Below are 19,570 nucleotides of genomic sequence, written 5' to 3' on the forward strand. Positions count from 1 at the left end.
CTCCTGTTTCCTCCGGTCATGTTAAACTAAGTAATTGCACAGATGAGGGTTACATGCGATGAGATTAAGCACTGTATAGGATCTACAAACAAAACTGGCAGCAAACTTTATTTTGAACATGACTTTTAACATGATTTGTGAAGTAACCACATCACACAAATTTGCAAATAAAGCGATGTTTCGGTGCGCCTGTGCTTAATCACATACGACACAAGGATAAAAAGTGCACACATGAAAACAAAATGTATGTAATGAAGGCAGATAATTACAAGCATTATATGCTGAAAATGAAGACAAAAGGGCACATGCATAAAAATGTTAAAAAAACGGAAAAATATAAAATATTGTAACGCGAAAGAAGAATAAGAAGAAGAACGGGCGCGAGGGATTTAGTGATCGGCATCATCGGACCGTCCCTTGTATTTTGCCTGCCGCTTCATTAACCTCATTGTAAATAAACCCACACCATCCGTAACAGCTTTGGTGACTGGTGCGGGGTAACCGACGCCCTGGACAACACTGTCGCAGACGACCTTCGAAGAAGCCGACGCCTAGCTGGACTACCTCCGGAACACACAGACATGACCGACGCCCGCGAAGGCACGTCGGCCGGCAACGCCCACGCACCAACCGCTGTCACGGAGCAAGGCAGCCACCGACCAAAACAACCTAGCTACTGGGCACCTGAGCCACGCATATTCTCAGGTAGGACCGATGAAGACGTGGACAATTGGTTAAAGCACTACGAAAGAGTGAGCCGCTATCACGAATGGAGTAGTCGGCGAAGCTCGTGAACGTGGCATTCTTCTCGCCGGGACCGCCCTGCTTTGGTTCGAGAACCATGAACACGTGCTGACCACTTGGCTGACTTTTGTTGAGGAACTGAAGGCCTGCTTTGGGGACACAAGTTCCAAGAAAAGAAGCCTGAACAGACACTCGCACGTAGAGCACAATTGCCCGGCGAAACGTGTACAATGTACATTGAGGAAGTACTGAAGCTTTGTGGCATTGTGAACACGAACATGTCCGGCGAAGACAAGGTCGGATATCTGTTAAAGGGTATCGCTGAAGATGTTTATAGCTTTTTAATTACAAAGGAAAACCTGAACACACCTTCCGAGTTTAGGCGGCAATGTCGGGCATTCGAGGCACTGAAGACCCGACGAATTTTGCAGAAGTTCGGGTGCTTGGACAACGTCCCTATGGTTTCAAGTATGGACGTCGCCGCCTGCGAAGACCTTCCTCTGATCGTGCGTCGAGTAGTTCAAGAAGAGCTAGCATGGCTTCAGGGAGCAGAGGCTGGCTATCAATGCGCATATGACGAGTTTCCCGAACCACCATCCTTCTGGAAGCGAGAGCGTCGCATCGAGTATCTACCACAATCTGAAGAGGCGCACTCCAGCACGAGCTTCCGATCGCTCCCGACAAGTCACGGTCGCCGCCGGATGTCACCACCACGTCGTGCTGCTGCGGAATATCCCCGACACACAACGTCCCCTGCAGACTACTACGAGACGTCACGATGTGCGCTGCGGAGTACCACCCAACTCCGCGAGCCTCTGCTACAACTAATTGGAACCGTGACGTGCCAATATGCTACACGTGCCGCCTCCGAGGGCATATCTCGCGCTTCTGTCGCCCCCAGCCGCGAGCGCCACGTTTCTCGGCATACCCGGCTCGTGTACACGAAACCTTGACATCTCAATCTATCGTTAGCCCTCTACGACAGCAGCGGCCTAACAGATTGCGTGACGAGTCCCCAGCATCCGAGCGAAGCCTCACGCCGCCTTCGAGACAACCACGCCATTCGCCGTCCCCGCGTCGTCGGTCGCCTTCTCCCCAGCTGGGAAACTAGCTGGTGCGACCGATGGAGGTGCGGTCGCGGGACAGTCCAATTCGCCAATTCCTCCTTCTGCTGTTATGTTGAAGAACAAAGTGCGTGTGTGTATAGACGGTGTAAACACTATAGCTCTTGTAGATACTGGTGCGACTATTTCGGTGATGAGCCTTCATTTTAAAAATCACTTTTTAGGACATAAGGTTATGTTTGCGTGGGATCGCAATGAAACTTTTCGTGGATTTGGAGGAGAAATGTTGCGCCCCGTTGGTGTTTGTTCGGCTTTAGTAAAGATTGGAGGACAAAGTTTTAGAGCAGAATTCATTGTCTGGCGCAAGCAACTCGTAGTGTTATCTTAGGGATAGACCTCCTGCGTGAATATGGCACTACACTTGACTGTGGGACTGGGGAAATTATTCTCCAAAGCACGTTGCCAACTGCCGTAATTGACGATTTTCGGGCTCAACCCGCCGACGTTCTTTCTTGTCCGAGATGCGTTGAGCCCTGGGTCATTCAGCCATGTTTATTCCCGTGTGCTCTTCTCGTGTCCTGTTGGGATCCTGCAGCGGCCTAGTGGAACCAGATCTTACCACGCACTTAAGAAGAATGTGCTGGTCCCTCGGCGTTTATTCAAGTTATCGACGGAGTGGCTCTCTTGTGGCAGTCAACGCTTCTGCAGAGTCTGTCCGTCTGCAGCCGGATTCAAATTGGGAACGTTTGAGGAGATGACCACAATTACGTTCCGGACGGTTGAAGGGTCCCCAGACATCCGTCCCCCACGCCTGACTACTCAGCCGACTTGTGGTGCATGATAAACAAGTCGCTGTCTTCTACTGAGCTGGACGTTCTTCAAGAGGTACTTGCCAGGTACGCCCCAGTCTTTGATTTTGCTCAAAGCGATCATTGTTTTACGCTGCAAAACTCCCGTATGCACCACCGTATCAACATGGGAGATGCTACACCAATACGCCAGAAGCCTTACCGCGTATCCCCTTCGGAAAGGAAAGTGATCGCCGAACAGGTCAACAACATGCTGCAGAAGGGCGTTATTCAGGAGTCACGCAGCCCCTGGGCAGCTCCAGTTATACTCGTCAAAAAGACAGACAACTCATGGAGATTTTGTGTCGACTACCGCCGCCTTAACGCCGTCACGAAGAAAGATGTGTATCCTTTACCACGCATCGACGATGCTATTGATTGCCTGCACTCCGCCTCGTACTTTTCATCCGTCGACCTCAGGTCTGGGTACTGACAGATACCAATGCATCTGTCTGACAGAGAAAAGACTGCTTTCGTTACGCCCGACGGCTTATCTGAGTTTAACGTTATGCCGTTTGGCTTATGTAACGCTCCAGCAACCTTCGAGCGATTCATGGACTCCATCCTTTGCGGTCTCAAATGGGAGATTTGTATGTGTTATCTCGATGACGTCATTATTTTTTGGCAGGACTTTCCACGAGCATAACCAGTGGCTCAGCGTTGTTCTCAGTTGTATCAAACAAGCTGGTCTTATTTTAAACTCCAAGAAGTGCCACTTCGGTGAGCACCAAGCCGTTGTTCTTGGATATCTAGTCGACTAGGACGGCATACGACCAGATCCCAACAAGATCACTGCAGTCCACAACGTCAAGCCACCAAAGACGGTGAAGGACCTTCGTAGCTTCCTGGGCCTTTGTTCTTATTTTCGCCGGTTTATTAAAAACTTCGCCCAGCTAGCTCATCCACTGACAGACTTGCTTCGAAGGACACCCCCCTACCGGTGACCGCTGAGCATGAGGCTGCTTTCGAACAGTTGAAGTTTTTGCTCACTTCTGGACCCCTTCTGCATCATTTCGACCCGGAGGCACTCACAGAAATGCATACCGATGCAAGTGGCATGGGCGTTGGTGCCGTCCTCGTCCAGTTTCATGACGGACACCAACATGTCGTTGCGAATGCAAGTCGTGCTCTGACAAAGGCTGAAAGCAATTATACTGTAACAGAACTGGAATGCCTCGCAGTTGTTTTCGCCATACACAAGTTCAGACCTTATTTGTACGGCCGACATTTCAATATCGTAACCGACCATCATTCCCCATGTTGGCTTGTTGGACTACGTTGGACTACAAGAGTGGGCGATGCCACGCCGACGCCGATTGCTTATCTCGTCTACCACCTCCAACTACAAGCACCAATGATGATGATTTCGACAATTACCTTGCGACGGTCTCCTTGGACTTTCCGAGTCTGTACATCTTCAGTCAGAAGCAGCTGCGCGACCCATCTCTGAGACCAATTATTGATGCGACCAACAGATCTCAACACGCAACGCAATTTGTGATTCGTGACGATGTTTTGTACCGCAAGAATTACTCAAGCAATGGTGCCCCACTGCTTCTCGTCGTCCCAGAACACTTGCGCCTTGCGGTGTTCCGAGCAATGCACGACGACATTATGTCTGGGCACCTTGGATTTGCTCGGACGCTTCATCGCATCCGACAGCGGTTCTACTGGCCTCGACAGTGGAAGACGACGAAGCACTACGTCGCCAGTTGTGATGTATGCCAACGCCACAAGCAACCGACTGCTCTTCCTGCAGGTACACTGCAACAAGTTACACCACCGACTTCGCCTTTCGAAAAAGTTGGCATAGATTTGTTCGGCCCTTTCCCCAAGTCTTCGACCGGATGCCGCTGGATTATCGTCTGCGTGGATTATCTAACACGTTACACTGAGACGATGGCACTTGCTTCAGCCACCTCATCTGATGTGTCCTGGTTCCTACTGCATTCGATTATCCTCCGTCACGGAGCTCCCCGTGTGGTAATAAGTGATCGTGGCCGGCAGTTCACCGCTGACGTTGTCGAAAAACTACTACGGCTCTGTGGGTGCCACTATCGGCATTCCACGCCTTACCACCCGCAAACCAACGGGCTAACTGAGCGCACCAATCGTACCATCATAAACATGCTTTCAATGTATGTCTCAGCGGACCATAAGAACTGGGATGCCGTACTACCTTTCATAATATATGCCTTTAACACTGCCAAACACGAAGTAACAGGATATACACCTTTCTTTCTGCTCTACGCTCACCATCCTCAAAGTTTCCTCGACACCGTGCTTCCTTTCTCGACCAACGAAAACGCAAGTGTTGCGCAGACCTTGTGTCGCGCTGAAGAAGCACGTCGACTGGCCCGGCTCAGAACTCTCTCGTCCCATTCCCGTGCTAAGGCCCGTTACGACGCAAGACATTTGCCAGTCACCTTTGCAACAGGTGATCTCGTATGGTTGTGGACACCAGTAAGAAAGCAGGGACTTTGCCAAAAGCTTCTTTCTAAGTACACCGGTCCATTCGTCGTCGTCAAAGGTTTGAGCGACGTCACCTACGTCATCGCAAAAGTGACAGCTGGCAACCGCCGTTCACGCAAGACGCAACTTGTCCATGTTGCACGACTGAAGCCCTGCACTCAGCGAGCCCTCTGACTTGCTCGGTGAGCTTCGTCTGGCCCCGAAGAAAATGTAACGCGGCGCTGAAAGAGCGCGAAAGAAGAACGAAGAAGAAGAACGGGCGCGAGGGATTTGGTGATCGGCACCAGCGGACCGTCCCTTGTATTTTGCCTGCCGCTTCATTAACCTCATTGTAAATAAACTCATACCATCCGTAACAATATAGTGAATATACTGATAATAATAGACACTTTCCAAATATATATAACATAACATTATGAAATAATGTGCAGCCTATCTTCGTTTAATAATTAGAACACAATAAATATTGTGCTGTTACGTGTGTTTTTAAGGTGGCTGTAAGGTAGCAAGCTAGTTAGGGCAGATTGCAGCTTACGTGCAATTTTTGCATATATGGCTTCCACTTGCATTCATCCTTTGCACTAGTCGGAGTGACTAGATGTAAATTTAAATAAGCAGGCTTTCATGTAATGCATACTTAATTCCGTGAACACCACTTTTCATAAAATGCAGCTCAGCATCCTTAAAGTGACACTAAAGAGCAAAACGACTTTTCTCATATCAGTAAAGCACTCTTCTACAATGACAAAAGCACCACGCTTGCTGTGAGAGAACGCGCAAAAACAAAATATGGGTGGCGACGGCACCTAGAAGTTTCCGCACCATTCACCGTGACATCAGATGTTTTGACGGCGTCTACTAGGCACTACTTAGTTCCTAATCGGTAAAAATGAAGTACATTGTCCTCTGAGGGGGCCATAGACTTAACATACCAAGTTTGGGGTAATTTTGTTGAGCCAATGGTGCCAAAATGCGATAAATACTTCGAATCCATGACGTCATGCGGGGAGCTTTCGGCGCGAAATTTAAAAATGAAACTTTGAACTTTATTTTCTCCTCTATTAATAAGCCTACGATGGCGAAATTAACGACGTTAGAGTTCTCATAGCACAATTTATCAATCTAAACCGATTCACTGTTTCTCTTTAGTGTCCCTTTAAGTACTATGACAATGCAAGTTAAACGACAGTTCAATTTTCAGAATACAATACACTGTTGTGCAACAAACACTTCTTGGTATGGCTGCAGCGCAGCAAGCTTGTATGTGCTACACAGGCCGTCAGTGGTGCCATTTTCATACCACATTATCACCTGTTCAAACATTCATGAATGCTGCCTGCATTGGGTGTTCAGTGGCCGGTTCCATGGGACTTTGCATGTGCCACACCACTCTTCACGCTTAAGTGCAAGGCATGTGGACGCTTGGTCTTTTTACAACCTGGACGTTTCGAAGGGCGACCCGCTTGCACTCTGCCTGAACCTCTGGCCACACCTGGCCGACGTCTAGCTATTCCAGTCGGCTGAACTTTGATTATGCGGCCACGCCTCCTCGCACTTGCAAAAGCAGCCTTCTGGGCAAAGTAAGAAGCCATCACTTGAGGTTCCTTGTGCACTTTCTTCATTTCTGCCAGCACCTGTTCAAGTAGAGTGAGGTAGTATGGGTTGTCTGCAGCCAAGGAGTAAAAACGCCACTCCTCCTGATGGATTTGTTTCAGCACCTCGGCAGCATCCTGTGCAAGCAAATATGAAGAAAAACAAACAAAAACTAAATACGCTGTCCCTGTGTTTTCTACAATATGATACTGTTTCCATCTTCATTTATGTTGCATAAGCCTCTAAGTAGGACTGACAGTTGATGTGTTAAGGTATAATGCATAAGCCTCTCCCATGTGGAATTTTCCCTATACTTGCTGCTGAGTTAATGTTTGGTCACCACATATTTTGACTAAGAAGTGAGCTCACATGCAAGCCATGAAGCACACTGCAAACTCAGCCTTAAGCGCAGAGCCCATCATAATGTGGTCGTAAGAATTCAAGCATCCAGCACGACAAGCAACTAATGTTCTAGACATGCGTTTCACTCTACAAATACTTTACACCCCAAGCACTTACACAGGCACCCTCACAGTGATGTGGTTGACTGAAGCCACTTCGGCGCTGCTTCTGGAGCAGCTAAAACCTCACTATGGAGCAGCATAGCAACCTTTTGGAGCATTACCAAGGGCGCATCTTGAAGCGCAAATATTTGTCTCTAAGCTGCAGACCCGTATTACATGTTTAATAGAATAGATTTCTGCACTAATACATGCATGTTTGCTTAGAATACCCCAAGAGATCTTTGTTTTTCTGTGGACAGCCCTAAGTTTCTGTAGTCCCATGACCTCAGGCCACCTAACATTTACCCAGCATCCACGTCATATTTGTTAGTGAATATGACTTTCCCTACTCTTTCATGCATTCTGTTACTATCCAGAAGAACTATTTTGACGACACTTCTGCTTTCACAGCCACCCTCAGGCCTTCGCTGCGTGGTGAAGTGCCTGCTGTTGTTCTTTATGGAGAGAATCGTCAGGATTCTGGTACATGGGCGGAAAATGAAATTCAGGTTTATAAATAGTCCTTTCTGCCAGAAATCTAATATATGCTCCCCGAAATTTGAGGCAAAGGCAGGCTTTGTATTTAATTTCTACATGTTCTGAAACACTAACTGTCGCTGTGGTCAAGAAACAGAACCGAGATATTGGGATGCTGGGCCACCATGCTTTTTACGCAAAATACTACAGTTTATTGCAGCGCGTGGAATTGTAAATGAAGTCTGATGAATGTACCATCAAACAGAACTTAAAAATTAAGCATGATGCATGAACTTCTACAAAATTATGTTACGACAAATAGTTCTACAATATTTGTAAAGCAAAGTGATTATAAGGAAATGGTCTTGCGGACAAGACTGTTCGAGATTGTGAACAGGGCTCCGTACGAGAGCTGAAATGTCTTTTATTTTAAAGTTCTTTTGTATTTGGTCAGCATCTTCCTTTTACCTTTGACAAGGAAAGGGTCTATTGAGGAACATGATGCACGCATGTTCACTCTAATTTATGGAACGAATCAAACAGAAGACTGGCTTCCAAGAACTTGTAATTTCGTGAAGTGTTACTTTTTATTTGGTCCGCAATAGTTAAAAGCTATTTTACTCTACTTAGCAATGTAATCTTGCAGTAGGGTCTAGTAGTAGTAAAAATACTTATTTATTTTAAATAGTGCAAGCCAATAATTTGGCTCAAGCAGGATGGGCTTTATTTACAATGCAAAAGTGTATACACTAACAACACAAGAGCTGAACACAGAAATAAAAGCACACACCGTATGAAAAAGATAAGTAGGAGCAGTAAAAATTAAGCATGCTAGATGTTCAGAACATGGCACTGCATTTAACCAACAAAATCGTCAGGGCTTAGTATGCTAGATGGCAAAGAACTCCAATCTGCAACTGTGTGAGGGAAGAAGAAACTGCTTCGAAATGCTTTTGTGCGAGCCAAGATTGGTGCCAATGAATGTTTATGACTGTCTTGCTTTGTCCTTGTACTAATGCACCTAACAGATGTTCGTAGAGCTAAATTTATCTTACCTGTAAGGCAGTTGTGAAGGAATGAAGAACATCCATATTTCAATGAGGTTCATGAAATCAGTATGAGAATTTAGGCATTTGTACTTTCCAAATAAAAATCTAACTGCTTTCCTTTGAACGTTTTCTAGTTTCACAGTATCTTTTTGGTAATGCGGATCTCATACAATTGAGGCGAACTGCAGTTCAGACATCATGCAGGCATTGTAAGCTAGATGTTTTGTGCTACATGGTGCATTTTGAAGTTTTCCTTAAGGAACCACTGTCTTTGGAGACTGGCTACACAAATATAGGATATATGCTCTGACCACATGAACTTAATTGGGAGTGTAATGCCTAGGTATTTAAGCTTGTAAATATCTGAGGCCCGATTGTTTTTTATTTGAATGCACAAATCCACTGACTAGTTGTTTCCAAGTAACATGAAGCAGTAGTTATTTTCTGAGTTTAAGACCATTCCTCAACGTTTACATGAATCTCCGATTGCACATATACTGTTTTGTAACAAGACGTGGTCATTAGTAGATTAACACAGTAAAGGCCTGTCTGAATGGCTTGGCAGGGTTGCACCTAGCAACTCCTTCAATTACATTGCCAGTATGCTTCAGTGACCATTCATAATTACAGTATTAACTTAAATAATGTGAACAAGTATGTTCGGTCTCCTTTTTCTCCGAAACACTACAAGAATGACGTCTTCACACACGCTCTGCGCAAATTATGAGATTTTTGTAAAAATGTAGCAAATGTAGCATGTTTTACCTGTTTGAGCAGTTTGGTACAATTGGCGCAGTTGTCCCATCACTGCCCTCATTACTAACATCTCCATTCATGACAACTATTCATGACAACCATGCAGAATGGTTGCACTGAAATACATTTTCCCTCTCTTTTAATTCTTGCAACACTATCAAATGCGGACACCAACTTTAGCAGGCTTTTCTGGCATAAAACAAATCACATTCAGCATTGTATGCAACACGATGAAGCAAACTAAATCAAACGTAGTTTAAAAACATGGGCTTCAGAGAAAGTCATAGAATACTTGACCTTGCTGAAAAGTAAAGTATCGTAGCTCATTAACAACACAGCTGAATTTAAAATGACACCGAGCTTTTTAAGTGAGCATGGCATAAAAGTGAAGGCATGGTAAATTAATGTTAAAGCAACATTACTTACTGCTTCATAGGCAGAAGTGAAAACAGAATCGCTGTTACCTGGCAATATCGACAACGTAGTTTAGTTAGTACACCAGTGGCAAGACAAAATAAATTGCTGACAACACAAGTACGACTTTTCCTGCACAAACCAAAGCTGTGTAATCTACCAACTAATCATATCGCAGAGCTTTCAAGACAAGCTCATCTCAAATTGTGATTATGACACACTGACAAAGCACTGGCAGGCTGGTTGGTTGTGCATGATTTTGCGCTGCCCTTCAGTTGAAGCTTATACGAAAGCACCTATGAAGATAATGAGACACACACCTGATGGCGTTGCTCGTTGGAATTCACGCCCTCCATGTGATCTTCATCAAGATCCATTGGCTCATCCTGAGCATCAAGCACATGCTGGCTGTGTGCTTCCTGAGCAGTGCTGGTGGACGGGAGATCTGGCAGTACCTCGCGGAAGCTTCCAAAAAAACTTTTGTCAGGGCACCTATCACCCAAGGCAAGGACACCCAACTTGTGCCGGTCCTCAGTCGTTAGTACTGGGGCATTTGGAAACCCTCCTCCAAACATGCTGTGTACAAGGGCTTGATGTTTGCAGAATGCCCCTTGTTGGCCACTTCCACAGGTGCAAGTGCCGACGTCTTGCCAAACGTGATAGGTCTTGCCGTCTCCCTGCGCACTGGGCACCTCATACATGCTATCGCCAAGAGCACGGATCGACTGCGCAGCACTTTCGGGCATGTTTTGCACAAGCTTCTCGTAGAACACTTGGTGAGCTGCCACACGGTTGTACGCATGTTTGAGCAGCCTCCTTGAAAAGTAGCCCTCCCAGACTGTCGCCACAAGGTCCACAAGGGCAACTACATTATAGGCTTTTTGCCTGCCAAGTACCACATCCTTCAATAAACGAATGGTGGCTTCTGCGTAATTGTTCGTGTTGTGGCCTCTTGTTATAAGGCCCAACCGAAAAAAGAGCACCCACTCTTCCTTCCTTTCAAGGAATGTTTTTACGCGTGTCACATATGCACGCTGAGGCTTCTGCTGTAACTCTTCGGTGGCAGTCTCTTTCACCGATGACGCATACATCACCTGCAAATGATAAAAGACACGACTTCTATGTTTAAAGCCATATTTCAGTTGTTTACGTTACATGACTAGACACGATACAGGAATACAAGACACACTTCAAATGTAACTCATTTCTGGCTGTGGAGTGTATGATGAATTAAAATAAGTTCGACCCGAACCTGCCAGCTGAGAGCGAAAATTTACCATCGTGGATCATACTACGAGTCCATGTGCACACATAACACAAAGTTAAGCTATGTCCATTACTATTGCAACTATTGTCACTGTCCCATAGTCCCAGAGTGAGTGGAAATTATGTATGCGGGTACTATTTAGCAAAGTCATAAAACTTTACTCCTTGTGAAGCACAACATAACGGCTAAAGTTCTAAACATGCTGGCTTGGCAAAGCTTAGCTGCGACGAGAGAAGAAATGCCCACATTAACTTTCTGTTCGGAGGCAATCCTCATGGTAGACCGCACCTGTTCATCCTCGACCAGACATGTTTACTGTGAGCAAGGAGAACAGTTATTCGCACAAGTAGGTACTTCCAAACATGACGATGAGCCTAGCAGCCTGTCGATGTAGCACCGGGCTGTGGCAGGCCACGGGCTTGAAACCCCTGCCCTAGGACGACTCCAAGGCGAAAGCCACGTTCTTTCCCTTCTCGATCAATTGTATTGCTGGTGCAACATGACGTCACTTAACTAGCCTCGGAGAAACAACCTCCTCCAACACTCCCTCCCTCTCTGATGCGCCTCTGTGCTGTAGCATGAGCATTATCGCAGTGCTTACAGACTATTGTTTGTGCATGCACCGCGTTGCCTGGAAGATGGAGATCCGCTTCAAGTTGAGCTTCCACGAAAGTGCGTTCAACGGGGGACTACGTGATATCACAAATTTCGTTTTCTTTTTGCAGCAAAGCTATATATGGCTAGGACATTCCTTTTGTACGCCGGAGACCTCCTAATGCCATCTAGGGAACAGTGCAAAAAGTAATGCTTATTGAACATTAAGAGCCTGGCGGTTAACAACTTGGCCTTACATATCAATTAATATTAGCAAGGGTGACCACAGAAGCACACGGGACACAAAAAGAGACAACACGAAGCAGTGTGTCCTGTTTCCCGTCTGTTTCTGCAGTTACCATTACATAATGAATCACAGACTGGCCTACACGCACACCCTTCTTAGTTACATACCAAACTGGCCTCCACCACATCACCTCTGTGTCGTGCGCTGAACAGCCTTGCTTGTCATCCACCTTAGAGTGTGGAATGGCTCCTCGAAATTTTTTAGATGCGAAGCATCTTAGGGCGGAGTTCAATCCAGTGGTGGTGGTGGTGTGCAGCGTGACCACCCTTACTGTGCATGCGCAAACCCTCTCCACTACCCCTCCCCCTCTCCACTCCCTGACATGCCAAAACGCTGCTTCGCATCGCCTCATGGTCCCCTTTAGCGGGAGACAGTGTATTTATATTTTTATTTTTATTGCGATAGCAATTATACGGACACCATCAAGGGGTTTTTGCTGTCACCGCCATTTTCCATAGTCCAAATTGATAACATCATCCCGCGCATCATAGGTTCTATCCACGAGCAAAAGCTTGTGAGTGCTTGTGACAAACGCGGTGACAAAAACGGAAATGAAACGACCCAGCCGTCTGTCGCATGGAGGACGCAAGTGATAACATCATCCTGCGTACGACAACTGCTGTCGATTTCTCATCAAGCAGAGAGGAACGCCCCACCCGTCTTCCGTAAGGAGCATGAAAGGACACCAGGGGAGGTGAGGGGGGGGGGGGGGCTGCACCACCCGAAGGGTGCAGTCGCACGTGCAATCTCGAGGCACTAGGAGATGGCTGGTAAACTTGCTGTGCTCTCAACGCTTACTTCACGCTTAGATAACTGACAGCACTAAAACAACTTTGGTACCTGGAGCGGCCGCGAGATCAAATCCAAAAGTTACCTGCTAGTCTTACTTCATATACCAATACAATTCTTTGCTATCACATTCATTGCTTCACCCTTAAGGGTACAGTAAAGAGAGAAGCTATTTTTCTTGTATTAGTAAATTATTCTTTCACAATACCAAAATCACCATGCTTGCCGCGAGAAGATGCTTGGAAAGCTAGAAAACGCGAAAAAAGAAAATGCGCGAGGCGACGTCACCATAAAATTCTCACACCAATCACCATGACGTCACTGATTCTGACACCGTATGCTAGGACCTATGTAGTTGCTAATCGGTAAAAATGAAGAGCATTGTGCTTTAAGGGGGCCAGAGGCTTAACATATGAAGTTTCAGAAGATTTTGTTGAGCCAATGTCGTAAAACTACGAAAAAAACACTTTGAAATGTGTGACGAGACCCACGAAGATTTTGGTGCAATATTTAAATATAAACTTTTACCTTGATTTTGTCCTTTATTTATGAACCGATAATGATGAAATCAACGACATTAGAGTTTCATAGCACAATTTATCAATGTAAACTGATTCATTGTTTCACTTTATTGTCCCATTAAGTAAAACTGCTTTTTTTTTACTGTGAGTCAGCTACCGGATCTGGATAGAGGCAGACGTGTAACATAGCGTAGCCGCTTCACAGTGGCCCTTGCGACGCCAAGGTCGTCAACGAAGGGCCCGCTATCGACAGCTGTGCAAATTAAAACAGAATTACGGGTGCTCCGACTAGGAGGCATACTTTTATTAATAAGATGACATTTTTAAAAAGCAACCAAAAAATTCGAATTTGGACCCTCACAAACTCTAATGGGCAGGGTCTCTTTGTGGGTAGTATTTACCGTAACAGCAATGACAAACGCGGATAGGCTCGCAGAAGGAATAACAAAAAAGCTCTTCTGGATGAAGATCCATGGCTAAAATAAGATAAGTGTCAACGTGTTCCCACCATTCACGTGCTCTTCCATAGAATATTTGTATAACTATTGCTGGTTTTCCCAGATTTCATTCCGCAATGTCCAGAAATAGAGGTGATGGACATTTTAGCGGCATGCGTGCAGTTATTACTGAACATTGCTTTAATTAAAAGCGAGCAATGCTGGAAACAAGCTATCAGCAGCGTTTCCGAAACAGACGACGTCCACCAATGAATCGCCACCACACCTCGCTGCCGATAGGCCTAGACGTCATGATCCTCTGCGGAGAGCATGTTTTGCCGTCGAGTCAACTTGTGCAACAGAAGCTATGTCAGCAACTTGTATGGCATCGTGGCTTACTCGGGACGCAGGCATGAGCGCTGTTTATTCAGCGGAATAATTCGTTGTGAGTGATTGCAGCTTTGGTGGCCCTAATATTATGCTGCACATGTTTTGACGCGCCAGACGCCCCCAAACACAAGACTATGGTGCAGTTTGGCGCAATTTACATCGATTTTATCAGGATGGCGCAGTAAATCGAGTTTGGCGCACTTTGGTGCAAGAGTGGAATCAAAGTCTACAAAGGGCTTTATTAATGTGCTTAGCCTTATTGTATAATCGCTTCTTTTTGTTCGTCAGTGTTCGGGGGCTTGTATTATCGTTTTTTATGACAATTAACAGAACAAAGTTCACAATGAGTTCCGCAACTTTGTTTGAAAAGAACCCAGTTATCATCTACAGTCCATTAATAAAACATTGGTGGAAAAGTTAGATTAAAAAAGCGGACAAGTTTCTTGTTTATGCTCTGGTAGTCAGCTTTATTGTAGCCACGGATGGTTTCAACAGCCTTACGACGAACTGAAGAAGGAATGCTAATGATGTATTGTAGTAGCCCTGTGGTCACTGTAGCTTTCCATACACATTATCAATCCTGCATTCTCAGGTGCATTTTTCCCGTAGGAAAAGTCTGGGATTTTGGGTTCTAACACACAACTTTTCATACTGCATGGTGCATCATTATACACACCTTCTGGAACGCAGTCATCAGCTCCCGTCTCTCGTCATGGCTGATCTTGTTGCTCGATGCATGCAGCCAACGTCATTCTGCCTGGGCCACGTGAAAATGGCAGAGGAACTGAGTTGCTTCAGGCCACACTGCTTGCAGAGCTGCTTTTTCTGCCGCTGAATTATCAGTCATGAATGACTGTGGGGTCTGAAAAATAAATGAACACATGTTGACACTTGTTCTTCATTTTTCGATGACAGCTAAAAAAATAACTATAATTTGACCTTAGAGCAAGATGCAAGCCTGCAAAAATAAAAAATGCTTCATAGCCCTAGTGTTCTTGCAAAGGCTGTTGGTCGCACACACAGCACCTCACAGCATGGTTGGCAGTTGGTTGTAAGGATGTTTATTGTGTTTTGCTGTTATGCTCATGAGCTGCGCTATTTATTTTAAGCTTTATAAGTTTTTCAGCAATTATCGAATTGAAGTGTATTAAATGGAATGCTTGAATCAATTTTTTGCCATTGATATAACGAGTGCCAATGTCAAGTGTTCCTTTGCAAGTATATTGTGGAACCACGTTATTACACAAAACATTCAAACATTACCTTCTGAGCACATGGGGTGCTCAGAAGAAATGTATGGTATCACCCTTTCATTTACAACCTACACTAATCCATTTAATAATTCAGGCTTTCAAATTACCCTAGGTATACTTTAGAAGTTGTAGCTTGCTTACATGTAAGCCACCAAAACAGAAGGGATATTTCTGTTTCAAGAGGCCAAAGGCTGTCTTGTAGCTCTCCGTTGTCTGAGAATTGTGCATAAGCACAGCAATCGGTAAAGCACCAACTGGAGTAGCTGCGAGTGCTACTGTAACGGTAGCCTGTGACTCATCGCAGGAGGCTGTTGAGTCCAAAAATATGATCTCGCTTGCAGATTCCAAGCCTTGCGTCCGCTGCATGATCTTTGTAACAACTAACACTGCCCAGCAGTTGCCATCCTTTGACTTGGTTGTGCAAACGTTGACACCTGCAAGTGGTTACAGAAGAGAAGTTAAAAACAGCAGTGTTCAGACATTCCTTTTATGACTTCTAAAACACTGCAATGCCTTAGCAGTAGCTTTCTTCCCCACTGAACCAAAGCTAAGACATGGGATACAGTTGTACAGTTTTATTCAAGTGAATGCAATGCAAATCACAATGCCACCCCTAAAGCTGAGGAATGTGCATTAGCGCTGCAAGCAGAGAAAGACATGGAAAGGAGGCAAAAGGTACTCAATGTGCCCTATACTTGCAATTTTTTTTCAGAGCAGTGTAAAAAATTACACCAGATGCACGTGTGCATAGTGGGCAACGTCAAAAATTCCCAGCAGCATGTAAAACAGCTGCATCTGATTTCGATAAGATGTAAACAGAAGTTTGGATAATGCAGTCCACATCTCTTCTCTAGATACAAATGCCCCTAGGAACGCCCATGTGAATGTGGCACTATTTCTGCCAAGTCTTCAGCCAACTACAGGAAGCGAAATGGGATTGTGGTGGACGATAATGGCTTTCTTTTTTAAACAGTCGAGCTGTTTCAGCTCTTGGCTGTGCCGCGTGGTATTCAAACGAAACTGCGCAGCTTACACTACACGTGTCCAGCGTGCACTCGCTCTCTCTGTGCTAGTACGGTGTGGCATACAAGGATGTTGGAAAGGAAGTAAGTGTAAGGGGGCAGAGGGTAAAGCATTGCATAGCCATGCATAGTGTGGTACAGCAAGGTCGTGGAAAAGGGAAGTGAGGAGGAGTGATGTGAGGGTGCGAGAAAGGAGGAGGGAAGCGGGTGAAGCATTGCACAGCCATAGCAAGGGGTGAAAAAGAGCAAGAGTTGGAAAAGAGAAGTGAGGGTCAGGAGAAGGGTAAGGCCACCAGCTCCGCTGCTTCCTCAGTCTTCGCACCACTAGTGCGTAGCTGCCCCAATTCTCTTTCAAACTATATTTTCTTTTGACAATTATCGAGAAGTCTCTCACGAGGTTGATTCGACTTTGCATCTCGGTTATGTGTAACATGCACACAATGACTGGAACAGACAACAGTAAAGTGAGGCAATTACTTTTGGAACAGCAATATCAGCATCTCTAGAAGCTTTAAAAGGAAGTAGATTCTACAAGGAGCTGCAACGCACCATTTTGATGGTACAACGGTGCCTTTTCCTCCAGCTTGCTTAGTGGGTCCACTGCATCACCATAGTGATCCTTGCGCCACACCCTAAACCAGTGGTACACAGTGTTTGCAGAAGGATTGAGTGCACCATTCGCCAGTTGTTCGACACCATCATCTTCAACAGCAAGTTTCTGCTGGTGAAGGTGAAGGGCCTCAGCAGGTGCAAGGCCATCTTTAAAATAACTGTGAAAAGTGGACCGGGTGTCAGAGGAGCTCCGTAAACGGCGCAGTCCATCAGCGCAGTTCAGCTGGTGATTGTGGTCCTCCATTAGCTGGACGATGGCGCACAGAGGATGCTCCCTCTTCAAAAAGGAATCGTTCCTTTTCGTGCTCTTCGTCACGGCCTTGATCTTGATGTCCACAAATGCCGGACAGTTTGTAGCGTTCAGGCCAGCGGTCTTGTTGTGGCTACTGTGCTGGCATTTCCATTTCTTGTGAAACACCATCCTTTAAAGCAGAAGAGAAAATTTCTTTATAGTCGTCAAGGACTTTTTTTTTTGTAAAGCGCTTATCTTTTTTTTTATATATCACTGCTTTGCTGGATATAGTTCGGTAGGGTTCTAACCTTTCCATCTGTATCATTTGCATTGCTCAACAGTCATTCTTTCACTGCGCAGAAAAGCTTGTCAGCAGTGTTCCGGCTTCCCTCGGTGTATGTCTAAGCACTAACATGACATCCATAACTACTTTTTTTATGCACACAAGTCAACAGCCTGAAGCTGGCTACACGCTGTGATTGGAATGAGCATCATGAACTTGGATGCAAGGCTTACAGACCTAAAGCTGTCATAATACGAAGGTAAACACAAAAACAAAGCAGTAAGAAGACACTACTTGTGCAGCATGCGGGAATTTACAATGTTCAACACAGTATGCTCCTGATAATTCATACATCAGCATTGCGTTTCTTACTTCTTTTGTTATGAAAACAGACTTCTGCATGGCACTAACTGCAAAGGTGCTGGCAACGAACTGGTCAGACCAATGTTTCTGCGCCCAGCACATAATTCCATTTCCTATAGAGCAGTAGTGATGGCGTCAATATGTAAGCCTTGAAGCATATAAATATGTTTTTCCAGAAAAAGCTGCAGCAATCTAGGTTGATGAAAGAAAGCAACAACATTCGCGAACCAAACGTTGCTTTCGTCGCGATATATTAGCCTTCATAAATAAGAGCATTCGTGGACTTTTCGGTACATAAATGCATTTCATCAGCAAGCCTTGCGAGCCCTTTTCTGACCCTGCCGCACCGAAATGGAAGCCTCACTTAGCACACGACAAACCAAGGCTAAGGGTGACCGTGGTCTAGGACGTACAGTGACATGTAGAAATGTTAAATGGGGGCGTAAACACGCGACAATGGACCATCGAAAATGCAAACATTACATGGCCGTATGCTAGGGAGGTTACTGCTTCAGCAGTGCGTTGCTTGCGGCGCCATCCGAAAGACGAGGTGTGAGAAATGCCGTATTCTGCCACTCAAACTTGCGAACGAACCAAACGCGCCACAGGGCCGCAAATAGCAAAAGCTGGTGATAAAACCGTCTGCAGTTAAGCAAAGTTCAATGGACGCGGCTATTTAAGGCATGACTTTCCAAAATTGAAAATAATCACACAATACCACCAAAATTCACAGTGAAAACGCAGGGCTCTTGGTTTCAGTTCAAAACAACGTTTCAACTACGCCAACTTCAGCGGCGGCATTTCCAAGCTGCAGCGGCGGCTTGGAAATGCCGCCGCTGCAGAATATCAATGCAGCATTCGGTCACAAACACAGCGACGCGCCTTTCGATACGATGAGCGAGCATTCAGCGCTTTCGCATTTAGCATTTTCGAAATGGCGTCGATATCATCAAATGTTATTAGACTGGCCTGTTTGCCACTTGAAAAAGAAACGAACACGTGAACTTACCTCTTTGGATTTCGGGTTTCCCTGTCGACGATCCATGTCGTGTTTGTTGTCCTACTGTAGCTGGCGAGCCACTCGTGTGCGTCGCCGTCCGTGCACAGGTCGACGCGGAGGCACTTCACGTTTGATGGGCAGTTAGGACTTGCATCTAACTCGCACGTGAATGTCCGCGTGCTCATCGAAACCTGGTCGATGTTACATGGGCTATGAGAACTGGCGTTTATTTCGCACGTAAGCGTCCGCGTGTCCACCATGTCAGTCGGAAGCACGTTTACGTTTACTGAAACCCGCTCAACGTGAGATGGGCAGGCGGAATTCGAAACAGGCGCGCGTACTTCGGCGTCCGCCATGTGCGTGGCGCGAATCTGCAATCTGCGGCAGCGTCGCATAGCGTCGCAGCGTGACGGCGTGACTATGGGGAGGGTGCTTCCGCACGATGGAACAGCCGTAAACACTCCTCCGTGTTCCTCCGTGCGTGCGCAAACGTGCTCGCGTGCCCAGCCACGTCACCCGAAGAGAAGAACCAATAGCGCGCAAGCGCTCGCAGAGGGGCCGCTGGCGTCCTCCTCGCTCT

General features: G+C 45.9%; 1 protein-coding gene and 1 non-coding gene across 2 annotated transcripts; both read right to left on the bottom strand.

Annotated features, from left to right (window-relative positions):
- Positions 1-669: 669 nt before the first annotated feature.
- Positions 670-16,312, bottom strand: LOC119378759 (uncharacterized). Its single transcript, XR_007414802.1, has 5 exons — positions 15,620-16,312; positions 14,902-15,087; positions 10,241-11,014; positions 6,684-6,858; positions 670-893 (listed from the first exon to the last, which is right to left on the bottom strand). It is a non-coding gene; the product is annotated as an uncharacterized LOC119378759 (transcript).
- Positions 16,313-16,897: 585 nt separating this feature from the next.
- LOC125756129 (uncharacterized) lies at positions 16,898-19,221 on the bottom strand. The gene is made up of 2 exons (XM_037647794.2): positions 19,000-19,221; positions 16,898-17,534 (listed from the first exon to the last, which is right to left on the bottom strand). Exons 1-2 carry the CDS (start codon positions 19,173-19,175, stop codon positions 17,012-17,014), a joined length of 699 nt encoding a protein of 232 aa, XP_037503722.1. The 5' UTR covers positions 19,176-19,221; the 3' UTR covers positions 16,898-17,011.
- Between the last annotated feature and the right edge of the window lie 349 nt (positions 19,222-19,570).

The sequence above is a fragment of the Rhipicephalus sanguineus genome, unplaced genomic scaffold (assembly GCF_013339695.2).
Source record: "Rhipicephalus sanguineus isolate Rsan-2018 unplaced genomic scaffold, BIME_Rsan_1.4 Seq963, whole genome shotgun sequence".
In the NCBI taxonomy this organism is placed as follows: Eukaryota; Metazoa; Arthropoda; class Arachnida; order Ixodida; family Ixodidae; genus Rhipicephalus; species Rhipicephalus sanguineus.